Here is a 12,670-nt window from a genome sequence, read left to right on the forward strand (position 1 = left end):
AGCACTGCTGTGGTTCTGCTTAGCCAGCAGGAATGTTGATCATTGTGCTGTGATGTGCGTAGGAATGCTGTGACTGTTTGATAAATTGGGTGCTGGTTCTGAGAAGTCTGGTCCTAAATTCTTTGCACGGGAAGGAGTCCAAAAGCTTAAGTGGATGGATATCACACATCTCATGCTCTGCTTCTCAGACAGCTGCTCTCTGAGGCAATGGCTCTTCAAATGGTTTTGCAAAACAATAAAAACATCCCCATTTGTGAAGATTTTCATCTGGGGATGCTTCAGTGAGTGAAGCTTATTTGTTCTCAGCTGTATTTGTTCTTCTGTTAGCCACAAGTGGCATAAGGACTGCATTTAAATGTGTAATCCAATGGTTTGGGCAGATGCACGTGTGGTCATTGTGCACTTCATGATGCTGTGCATTTGCTGTTGCAGGTACCACCCGCCTTAGGTAGCTTCTAAAATGGTTTCTTCCTGTGAAATCTTGTTAGCAGCTTTCCAAAATGGAAGATGAGTCTTCAGATCACAGACAGAGCTCCCACTGTGAGCAGTGCTGTCAGGGTTTACAGCCCCAAATCCATCCTTTCCTGCTGGTGTGAGCCCGGATCGGCTGCAGGAATTGTCTGTCACATCAAGGAAGTTATTAACTATTACCTTGTGTTGGCTGTACAATGAAACCTTTCCTTGGTGCTCATGGAGATTGGGTTGCACATGGCTGGGAGCAGCCTGGGCCCCCTGCCCAAAAGTTGATTTCCTTGATGAAAGGAGGCCCTGTTTCACACTAAGTAAAGTACTTGGATGTTCAGATCCTTTTCTTCTGGCTGATACAGAATACAGGGAAAAAGGCTTTGTTTTGAAGCTTGGTCATCTTAAAGCTTCCTCTGTTAATGCAATTTGTGTGGCCTTGGTGTTTCTGCTGTTTTTTAGCTATAGGACCTTAACAAAGTAGCTGTGGGCTGGCGTTTGGGGTTGGCATTGGCTACCCACATCTTTGCTCTGGGTGAGCTGAGTGTTTAGCTGCAGAAAGTTGCCAGGCTCTGTGCTTTGAGTCCTCATGATTTTCCAACACGTTTTGTACCAGGCAGGTGTGTCAGGCATGGAAATCAGTCACCCTGAGGGCTGTGCGGGCAGTACCAGCACAATGTGAGGCTGTGAGATGTAAGCACTTGCAGCACTGTGATACCGGGCAGTGCTGTGTGTGATGGGGCTGTGCAGGAGTTCAGGTTGTGTCTGTGTTTTGTAGAGCAGTTATTTTTGCTTTCCAACGAGGCAAGTTGTACTCAGTGTAACGGAGCCATGAGTACAGCTCTTTAGCTACGGGAGAACTCCAGTGGTCTTTAAATAGGGCGATGTCTTTCTGAGCAGCTGGTGAGTAGGTTGCACAGACGTGCATGCTTCCTGGGTTGGAAATGTGCAGTTTTATTTCCTGGGCTGATTAGACATTACTGGTTCTCCCACAGATTGCTGCTGAGTTGTGATTTATATTCATGATGCAGATTGGAGTGATACAATCTCATTCCCAGCCTGAGCTTTTAAAAGTCTAAAACGTGTTCTTTTGTTTGTACCAAAGCAAACAAACAAACAGAAAGGAGCCGGTAAGCGGTGTTGGCCCTTTTAAGACTTTTTGAAATTGAAATTCATTAAGGAAAGCTTCTTTCCCTCCCAGATTGCCTCACCCAGTTGTTTTTAATGGAAGCCTCGAGGCTGAGCTGTCCCAGCAGCTATTCCTCCACCGACATCGCTCTTGGTACAGCTTTGCTGTGCAGAAGCCACCGATTCTGACAGCATGCTCTGTTGTTTTTTTTCTTTCCTCTACTGGGTGTCAATTTGCAAAGTGATGAATTGCCATTTCCCCTCCTGAGAGAGGTGATGTGACGGGCAGAGGAGCAAATCCCTGCGAAACTGGGAGCTGGAGCCTCCAGCAAAACGCTGTCATGTCACTGAGCTGCAGCCTTGCACAGCTCGCTGCTGGCAGAAAAGAAATTCCTTTGCTGCTACCCCAGGAAGAAGGAAGGCTGCCCCTTCAGCACACTGTCACTGCCTCACCTCGTCCCTCTGCTGTGACACAAAGGGGCCAGAGCTGTTACAGGTGACAGAGATGTGACTGCGAGAATCTGAAAAGTGAGCCTTCTGTGACTAATTAGAACTAGCAGTGAATAATTATCTGTGACTAGTTGCTAAATTGATTCTGCTTTCCTTCCGTTCTTCCTGTGATTTTTATGTCCCAGCTGCTCGCTGAAGACCCCACTGCATTTGTGACTGTGATGAGTGGCACTGGGGCCCCTCTCATCTCCTGTAGGAAGGAGGAAAGTAACCCCAAGTCGGGTCGGCCAGCCTGTAGGTTGGGCTGGCACAGACTTATCTGAAGCTGTGGCATTTGGTGTGTGCCCCTGGATCCAAGCAGTGGTGGTCAGGGCTCGAGCCCTTGAGCAGGTGGAGCTGCGTGCTCCACTCACTGCCATCCCCTGGCCTGCATCTGGGACCTTTTCTAGGTGGAAGGACAGATGTTTCTTTCAGGATTAGGTCTGCATCAGTCTTCAGGAGAGCCTGGCTGTGTTCAGGAGAGCTGTGAGCAGCCCAGCTGTGCAGACCTGCTGCCTTTCCCTGCGAGTCATTGTGAGCTGGTGTGTAGGGAAGGGACCATCCTGCAGTGACTTCCACAAAAGCTCAGCTCCCATCAGGGGAGCTGCAAAGGCAAAGGGAGGCTGATCTGTGCAGCTATCAGATGTGTAAGGACAGCTGTGACCCAAACGTGAGATGCAGACCTGGATGGGTACTGGAGCCACGGGCAGCAGTGCGGTGCTGGGTGGGAGCTCTGTGCTGTCAGTCCACGTCATGGTGCAAGTTCTGCTGATGGCCCTGGGTTGTGACTGCTTTTGGGAAGAGGCTGATGTGTGGGTCAGTTGTGTCTCTGTAAGCCAAAGAACGATGCTGTCTGGTAAGTGCTGTCAGACTCAAAGAGCAGCAAAATCGTTTTACGTGTTGAAAACTGCGCAGGGACGTTTCACGTATATTTTTAAACACCCCCACACACGCTGATAGAGAGCTTAACTTCATTTAACCCCAGGTGTGCAATTGTATAATACAGTAAAACCCTGCAATTGCTATTCTGCAGTCCTGTTCAGTGCTCTGTTGTGTCTTTCCCTCTAGGCAACAGTCAACGCTCGCCCACAGCGCATCCTGGACACGTCCTCACTGACGCAGTCGGCACCCGCCAGCCCCACCAACAAGGGCATGCACATCCACCAAGTGGGGTAAGTGGGCCCAGAGCTCCCCATCGGGAGCTTCTTAGCTCATAGAAGCTCGTAGCTTCTTGGTTTGAGGCTTAGGAACAAAAGCGCTGGGGATAGGGGGAGTTTCTCCACGTTACTCCTTTCAGGACAAAGCATAAGAAGGCATGCTGGTTATCTAAAGGTGAATTGAAGAAACATGTTGAGTGTTGCTGATTTTACTGATGCACTCTGACCTGAGGTATCCAGATTTCCCATTGAAGTCTCATCTCTTTTCTCCAGTTTCAGCTAAAAGCCAGGGTTACCTGATGGTCAGCAAGTGATGCCTAAACTCAATGAAACTGAGGCAACAGTGTGAGCAATGCTAGGCTTTGAAAATGTGACTCTTTCCCAAAGGATGCTGTCCAAGGGAAAAACACCTGGCTTGAGATCTGGCAGCCTCACAATCCATGTGCAACAGTGAGATTCCAAGTTGGAAAGGAGGGCTCTGAACTGCTTAGTGATGCTTTAATGTCTTCCGGTAGCGTTATGCAGCTGTGCAATAGCACGGATCTGTTTGCATGCAAATTGAAATGCTGCCCTGTGTTCTGCCAGGACTCCAGTCACCACATTGCTGGTCAGGGTGCCGTGGTCATATCTGTTACATATGGGTGTGTAACTGCGTAATCTACCGGTCTCCAGAATTTTGCTTTTCTGATCCTGGATCTGGAGTTGGCTCAGTCAGGATTCACTGCTGGGATTTGTATCTTTTTTGGCCTGTGTGTTTGGATTGTTTGGCTTTTGTAGAGGAAGCACAGCAGTGAAGGATAAGTCTTGTCAGAAACAAGCAAAGAAGTAACGTAATTCACACGCAGGAGTAAAGGCAGCAGAGCAGATAATGGTAATGTAGCTGGTGTTAGCCTCTGCCCTCGTGTTTGGGGGTTAGCTTTGTTTCTGCTGTGATAGGGAGCATTGAACTGCTTTCTGCTTGTAGAAATAGGCTGATTCTCAGAGGTGGAAAGCATGTCAGGACTGCAGTTTAGTGAGACGTGCCAGGTGTCAGGGGATACGTATCAGAGTGGTTCAGAAAATGAGGGCAAGTCACATGTCTGCTGTTATCTAAATCCTTTTACTCTTTTGATCTGTAGAGGATCACCTCCAACCACTAGCACAAGCAGCTCCAGCCTGACAAATGATGTGACAAAGCAACCGGTCAGTCGGGACATCACGTCTGTGAGACCTGCCAACGTGGGCAACATGGGGGTTCAGTACACACCCCACTCCCACCAGTTCCCCAGAACAAGGAAAATGTTTGACAAAGGGCCAGAACAGGTAAAGAGACTTTGCTTTCAGTTCTGATCCCCTGCTCCACTGGGTTTTGTTACACTTTCTGTTCTTTGTGTTTTATTTCTGCACATCCTTCATTTGCTTCGAGCTGCTGGTAGCACCAGGGTGGCTTCTTTTAACCTGTAAAATAAAAATGGATTAATTTATTTCTTCAGGTTATGTATTATGATTCTGATATAGGACATTACTCACTTCTGCTGCCACCAAGAAGCATTTAATCCGAGTTGATTGTTTATTCTTTCACAAACATTTGTCTGCCTGAGTGATGATGCACAGCTGCATCTCTGTCAGTTGCTTTTTCTCCAACCTCAGCAAAGTGTGGACAGAGAGGGACAAAGGGAGGATTCCTCCTCCTTTAACGTGCAGGCAGATGTTTCTCTTGAGACACTGGAAGGTGCCCTTGCAGCAGCAGATTCACCTCCTTTACTGCAGTCCTGATCCTTATGCTTGGCAGCCCCTCTTCACTAAGCACTGGAGCAGATGTAAGCCCAGACTGGCACTGGGAAAACCAGAGCTCACTACAGGTCACTGCTGGGAGACATCTGGCCAGCCAAGAGCTGTGGTGTCTCTTCCTTTCAGCATCAGGCTGATGGGGGTTGTATCCATGTTGGCATCTGAATGACAGTCACCGGGTATTGGGCGTTTTCCCATTTAGAGAAGCATGAAGAACTGATATGGTGCCAAGCAGAGGAATGCTGTGATGTGCACAAAGGATTCTGAATGTCACTTTCAGATGACATTAGTTGAGTCATTGCAGCCAAGTATGGTTGAGTCCAGACACATTCAGGTGGCCATCACTCAAAGGTAGGAGTTGGCAGTGGTTATAGAATCACAGAATGGCCTGGGTTGAAAAGGACCACAATGATCATCCAGTTTCAACCCCCCTGCTGTGTGCAGGGTTGCCAACCACCAGACCAGGCTGCCCAGAGCCACATCCAGCCTGACTCTGAATGCATGGGGCATCCACAGCTCCTTGGGCAACCTGTTCCTGGCCAGTGCCCCAGATACAGCCAGCTGTTTGCCTTTCTCTTTACTTCAGAGCATTTCCAGGATGTTTCTTGCTTGCTCTGTGAGAGGAAACTGGGAACGGTGTTATGGAAGGGAAAGATGGGAAGTGACAATGTGTGTGTTTGGCAATCCACAGGCCAAAAGGACAGCACGGATTTCAGGTGTTCTGACTTCTGGGAAGTAACCGTTCTTTATTAAACTAGCATTTGTGCAAAGCCAATGCTTCTGTGTGGTTCCAAGAAAAATTTGTCAAAGCATTAATAGGAACACCTTCAGTTCTAACAGGGATACCAGCAACAGCATGGCTCATAGTTATGAAAAACTGAATGAAGCCTGGGTGAATGGAGTGGTATCTCTATTTTTTATTATTATTATGCTTTAATTTACATTTAATGCATACAGGCCCTTGATCTGAATCTGGCTTATCCTGAATCATCTTCTCCTCAGCACTGCTTATTATGCCGGATTCTTGTGCAGACCACGAGAAACCTCATCTTGGGATGTCATATTTGTGATCCACAAACACTTTGGCTCATGATTCATGCTGTAGCCTGGTTGTGTGCTGTGCAGATGAGGTTGTTTGTGCGTTTCTGAGCAGTTAATGTAATGACAGCGGTCTTGGAGCCAGACACAGAAATCTTCATATCCTTGGCAATGATTCTGAGGGTTTTTCTTTACTCAGGGATCTGCCACAGGCAGTCTGGGTATTGCTGTCTATACAGTTTGCCCATGTAAGTGATGTGGACATGGGCTAACATCCTGTTCTCTTTCTGGACAGACCACTGATGATGCTGATGATACCGTTGGGCACAAAAGTTTCATTTCAGCCACAGTGCAGACGGGGTTTTGTGACTGGAGTGCGAAGTACTTTGCTCAGCCTGTCATGAAGGTAATTCTTTGTTGTTTCTCTGAATGCTTTCTGAATCACGACACTGCAGCTCTTGAAAGGTTGAGGTGCTGGTCCTCAGCATAGGCTAGTAGGTTCCTCTGTTCACTTTACCTTCTTTTCCTCTTCTGGCTGAGGAGGGAAAGGAATGAATGTATTTCCATCATCCTGCTCTGATGGGATGCATGACCACTGCCTGCCACAGAGAGCAGGAGAGGCAGTGAGAGTCAGAAAGGTCAAGTGTTAATAGGGATAGAGCCCAAAGCAAAAGCCCTGCACTCATAGAATGCTCTCAAGAAAGAATGTAGAAATGAGAGGTTCTCGAGTGAAGATGGGGACAACAGAACGTATCCTCTCCTTGAAGTGAGGCATGGCTCTGTACTCAGGTGTGACCTGGGAGCTGTACTTGTAAGCTGTGCTTACATGCACCCCGTCTTGATACCTTTACCTTAGCAAGGAGAATATGATGGCTATTGGAAGTCTACATGACAGCATGGGGAAAACTTCAGAAGAGTCATTATTCTTTTCAAAGTTCAGCAACAAAAAAAAACTTACTACAGCAAAGAATGAAGGTTGTAACGATGAATCTCCATTGAGATCTCTTTGGAAGTGAGTTGGTTTTATGTGAAGTGAGAGATGCACTAAAGCTCCATTCTAGGAAAAAAAGGCAAAGCAACGAGACAAAACAAAGCACTTCAGAGATGAGCACAGATCGTCAATGACTGGAAATAAAAACTTAAATTCCCAGAATCTTTTAGCCAAGGATCGGGTTTCAATCTTAAGTGTGAAATCAAAGTAAGCAGTAAAACTTGCCTTGGTATTAGCAACCACAGTGGAGCAGACTCCAGGTACCTTGGGATTCAAGCAGCACAGACTGGAACAGAACTTTCAGCTTAACTTTTGGAGGTATTGCAATTAATGTGAACTATAATGCACTGTGTGTATTAATGCCACCACCTGAGCAACTCAGCAGTGGATGCTTGTATGCAACCTCTGATGTTTAAATCTTCAGAATGTGCAAAGAAATGGCACATTTTATGTGCTGCCTCATCTAAGAATTGCCACTGAGCCATCTGTTACTGCTCCTTCCCGTCTTCAGGCACGTTACATTGTTTGGTGATGAGGAGAGGTAATTGCCCCCAAGTTTAAGGATATCAGAAAACCAGTTACATGGCAGCTAGGTTTCCTTGTTGCTTTAATTTGTTTAGAAAATCACCAGGAGGAAAAAGTAGATGGCAGAGTGATTGCCTGACACTTCCTCAGCTGCTAGTGAAATTAACTTTCTTCTGATATCATTAGCAGAATAATTCATTAGGAAATATATCTGGCCCATGGGGCTCGGTCAGGCTTTATAGTGGGGTTTTCTTGCATCAAGATGAGTTTCAGTGTCTCAATTCAAGTCCAGAGGAGAGTAAAAGAAGAAACAGGGGAGGATGTTCTTCCAGCCCTTAGTTCTTATTAAAAACATTTGTCTGCTTTCTAAGGAAAAAGAGGGGTGTCTTATTAATACAATAAATCACGGTAGACAGCCAATCAAAATGCACTTTCAATGTGTAGATGGGGAGCTGTGTATGTGTACATATACATATATATATATATATACACATATAGGTTTGGTACTTCGTGTGCATAAAATTAAGGAAGCTGGGGGAGGAAAGCAAACATACGGAGTGTTCTCATACTAATTTGTAGAATCCAGGGAGGGGGAGTCCTGGAAATAAAAATTTCAGGCTTCCTTTCACTCTAGTGAGTCCCAAAGAGTTCACTGTCTCACCTTGAGGACTGAGATGCTCCATACTACTTCCCTATGCAGAATGTGTGCACAGTGATCTCTCACTTCAGCTTTTACTGTAAGAGCAGGAGTAGCAGTATGTACGTTCTCTTTGTTCCCGTGGTTTGGGCTGGTGATGTTCATGGCCTTGGGTTGCATTTACTGAGCACAAAGTGTCCTCAACAGCGGTGTTTTAGGTAAGGTTTGCTCAGAACCAAAGCTGTGTTTCTTAATGAAACAAGGAAGTGAATTGATTTCCCCATTACTTTTGTAAAGCAGCCTTAAGAGGCCGAGTGCAGGTCTTTCTGCCAAAAAGCTTGTATGTTATACTGACTTCTAGGGAATTGTGTGTGCCTTTGTAATGAGGGTGGGTGGTACACGTGCAAGGGACAGGGAGAAGTCCCTCCACTACAGCTTCCTTTAGCACATCTTGATCGCTGCTTGTGTAACCAGGCAGCCCTGGTCATCCTGTAACTCGTGTCTTGGCTGCATGTCCAAAGAGTGCTCCTTTCTTAGAATCTGTTCCTGCAGCAGTGAGGAACAAACAGCCCTGCCTTGCAGCTGCCGTCTTTTGGGAGCTTTAGCCTCATGAAAAAGGCAAAGAGCAAAGTGTACAGAGTACTGATGGATAAAGACGACGCTGATGTGCAATTCCAATACTTCATTTGGAGATGCTGCCTACCATCATAAACAGGGAGAGATAAGACAACTATTCCTGTAATGAATAAACATAAAATGACTGTGAGTGCATCTTAGTCATATTTAATTTATGAATTCAGCTTTGCTTCATAGACCTTGCTATGAGAATGCTTTCATTGGAAAGATTGAGGGATTAATTCCCAGCGTAAATCAGTGGCTCGGATTCAAGCCATCATACTGCCTTTGATTTATTGATTATCTAATCAGATACATGGAGGAAGAAAACACTGCATTGTAAATTCTTGGTGTGCCAGGGAAAGCAGTTACCTACCACAGCTCTGATCTCTACAGAAGTCGTTCCTCTTCCTAAAGCTGTGATGGCAAAAGGCTGTTGTGCTCACCACGGGCAGCCTTGGACCGCGTGGCACAGGAAAGCCTCGTTGCCAGCTGTCAGGAAGCCCTGAATCAAGGAGAGCAGAGCCAGCATCTGCTGCTCGCAGGGCTGGCAGAACATGCAGGCAAGAGCTGGGAAGGATCCTGGAAGGTGAGAATTACATAAGGAATCCTTCCTGAAAAATCCAAGCCCTCACTTCAGCGCTCAGTGCTCTCTGTCTTGGCTGTTGCTCAAAGTCCTGGTGGAGGAGGGAGCCCTCTGTGCAGTGCTGCAGTAACGCTGTGCAGGGACAAACCGTATTTACTACAGGAGCAGACTGCTGAATTTTCCCCATTCCCATCCAAATACCGATTTCCATGTTGACATGGAGGGACACCGTGTTAAAAGAGGATTTGGTCGGCTTTCGGGGGACACCACTTGGTGGGAGGTTTGGGGATTGTCACTGGTTGATGTCTGAGGGGATGCTCAGAGATGCGGGGAATCAGAGCCGTGTCATGATCCTCATCATGTAGCACAGTTTGCTACTCCCACGTACCTCTGGGAGCTCTGCTCGGAGGAGAGCTGAGCAGCAGCCAAAGCCTGGCTGTTGTTTACTAAAATGACTTTCTAATGCTTAAATGCGAGCTGGATGGGAGGGGAGACAAAGGCATGAATAATGAGCCTAAATAGCTGGTTCTTTTGAATAATAATTTCTGGTTTTCCAGCCAGCAGCAGCTGAGCTGGAGGTCACTGCTCTATTACACACATCCTGACATAATCCTGTGCTTCTGCTCCACCAGCAGTTCCCTTGTGATGTGTTCTGTGGGGGTCATCTTACAGAGTCATCACAGAATCACAGTATGTCTGTGTTGGAAGGGACCCCACAGCCCAACCCCTGCTGTGGGCTGATTGCCCCTCTGGCTGCCCAGAGCACATCCACAGCCTTAGGATGGATGGGGCACCCATAGCTCTGGGCAGTCACAGCACTCTGGGTAAAGAATTTCCTCCCCATATCCAACCTAGATCTCCCATTTCCTCTCCTCTGTTATTGCACCCACCCAGCTCTGTCCTGTAGGCTGCTGGGAACAAGAGGAGAAATGCTGCATTGCATTGCATGGTGCAATTCTCCATGCTCACTGCAGTGCTGGTCTGGGGGCTCAGCACACTGAGCTGAACTGGTACCGAGCACCTCTTTGTGGTTACAGGTACTGGCAGCGCCTGGCAATGATAAGTTTAGTTCAGCAGATCTCATTATAGGAAGAATGTTTATTGCTGAAATCAGATAATAAAGCAGCTTTCAGCTCAGCCTCCGCGGAAAAGTTCTTTTTCTTCAGACCTGAGAAGCCTGGCAGCTCCTTTAATCTGATATTCTTCATCTGCTGGAGAGCAGAGGAGTGCCTCGTTCAGCTGCAAACTGGGTTTCTTGGCCCTAAACTGAGAGAGCTGCTGGGTGCCCCCAGGAAAATGTGCTGTTGTTCATGCCCTGCTCATACCCTGGCTTCCTCCAAGGTCCTACTTTAATTTATTCCCAGAGAAGCTGGATTTTCATTAAGGTGTAGCTGTAATCTCCGCGCTCTCAAATCTACTTTGATGTATTTTATCATAGGTTTGTTTATTGCTGTACATTATTGGTCATTTGTCACTGCCTTTCTAATAGATGTCATATTCTTGAAAAAATGAAATAGCAGCCCTTTTTTTTTCCCCCCAGCAGAAGGGGTGGGTTTCTTATTTTAAAGCAGCAGCAATTCAGCTCAGTAATGGTTGTTTTCCAGAGCATAATGCATTTTGAAGATAGCGCATATAACAGTGGCAGATGATTTAAGTACTTTCTTAGTCAGGAAAAAAAAGAAAAGAAGTTTGTGTCTGTGGGGAAGGAGCAAAAGGACTTTGTCTTTTATGTCGCCCTTCTCCAAGGCTCCCTCTGCCCAGAACAGCATCAATTCCTTCATCAAAGGAAGGCAGCTCATCTTCATCGACCCAAAGGTGTTTCTAAAGCAGAGATGTTGCTGGTCTTGGGTAAATTTTTAAGTGTGAAGCAAAAGACACATTATGCATAACCCTGCAGTGGGTTGGGGGTGAGATTGGTGGGTTCTTCCCTCTGATGCTGGTCCCCCTGGCTGCAGGTGGGGTCCTGCAGGGAACCATGAGGGACTGTGGAGTGGGAATAAATGCAGTAAAACAGGCCAGAGTGGTTACATACTGCTCAGGGCTCCCATTCCAACTAGAGTTGTGTGTGTGTGTGTAACCAAACCCAGGCCATGCAGGTGAATCACTTTCCTGCAAATGAAAGTAGTTGCCATTAGCAGTGGATGTCATGCTGGTAATTGAAGCATCTCGGGAGTTCAGGAATAAAACAATGCATTTTTTGGCCCGTAGTTCTCTACTGAAAGATAGATTTTAATGTGTTGATAGCTTTCGGTCTGTATCAAAGCCGCATTCTCTCTTTAATCTCAGGATTAGGGCAGCAAAAGGAAAGGGGAAGGTTGAAATCAGAATGTCCCTTGAGCTCCTCCATGTACTGTATGGAAATGCTGAGGTTTCATGGCTTGGTCTGATATGAACACACATGTTTGCGAATGGTGATTCACGGACTTCTGATTTACTGTTTCATGTTGTGAACACACTGATGTATGGAAAGATTCCAGAGGAGCACGACCTGGAGAGCCAGATCCGCAAAGAGAGGGAGTGGAGATTCCTGCGCAACGCCAGGGTCAGGAAGCAGGCCCAGAAGATCATTCAAAAGGGTGAGTGCCCCTCTTTCCATACTGCAGGCAGCTCCCCAGGGCTCCCAGCACCACACTGGGCTGTAATCCCCATTAATAGCACCTATGCTGACCCTGTTTTTCTGCTTGTCACTGCCCTACAAGCCCTCAGGACCTGGCACAGGCCAGATCCCTACACACATCCCCCAGGGCAGGGTCTTTCTGTGGGTGTTGTTCCCCCTATGATGAGAACTGAGGTGCATGGAGCTGGAGAAACTGATGTGCTGAGTGCAGGGCTTGGTGCTGGAGGCACAGCCTGCTGCCATGCCTCGCTCTCTGGAGGTTTGCTGGGCTCGACAGGGAGTTTAATATCATGGAACTGCAAAGCATCATAAACCAGAATAATAGAGAATTGAAACTGGAGCCCAGGAAATGGCTTGGGGGATCTTTTTGAATAAAAAAAAGGGGATTGTTCATAGTCGTCTGAAGAAAAACCTTTTTCTAGACAGCGTTCCTATTTGGTTGCTTGACCTGAGCAGCTGAAATGCTAATTTTCATTTAAAAAAAAAAGGAAGTCTGAAATATTAAAAGGAATTAGAATAGACTTAGAATCCCTTAATGAAAATGAAATTAAATGGATGCATGCTAAAACTAACCGGGACTGAGTGAATGTCTCTTGAGCTTACAGTTCTGTGTGATGGATTCCCACTGTGCTAAAAAATGCAGTTTCAGGGGTTA

General features: G+C 46.6%; 1 protein-coding gene across 6 annotated transcripts in view; it reads left to right on the top strand.

Annotated features, from left to right (window-relative positions):
- RPTOR (regulatory associated protein of MTOR complex 1) overlaps positions 1-12,670 on the top strand; it is a 112,977-nt gene that overhangs the window by 83,318 nt on the left and 16,989 nt on the right. For all 6 annotated transcript variants that reach the window (XM_015880020.3, XM_015880022.3, XM_015880023.3 and 3 more), the window contains 4 exons: positions 3,148-3,251; positions 4,355-4,538; positions 6,340-6,450; positions 11,869-11,974. In XM_015880020.3, the coding sequence (XP_015735506.1) occupies positions 3,148-3,251; positions 4,355-4,538; positions 6,340-6,450; positions 11,869-11,974 (505 nt within the window). The remainder of the gene's footprint in view (positions 1-3,147; positions 3,252-4,354; positions 4,539-6,339; positions 6,451-11,868; positions 11,975-12,670) is intronic.

The sequence above is a fragment of the Coturnix japonica genome, chromosome 23 (assembly GCF_054131305.1).
Source record: "Coturnix japonica strain WE chromosome 23, WE-NBRP24, whole genome shotgun sequence".
Lineage (NCBI taxonomy): Eukaryota > Metazoa > Chordata > Aves > Galliformes > Phasianidae > Coturnix > Coturnix japonica.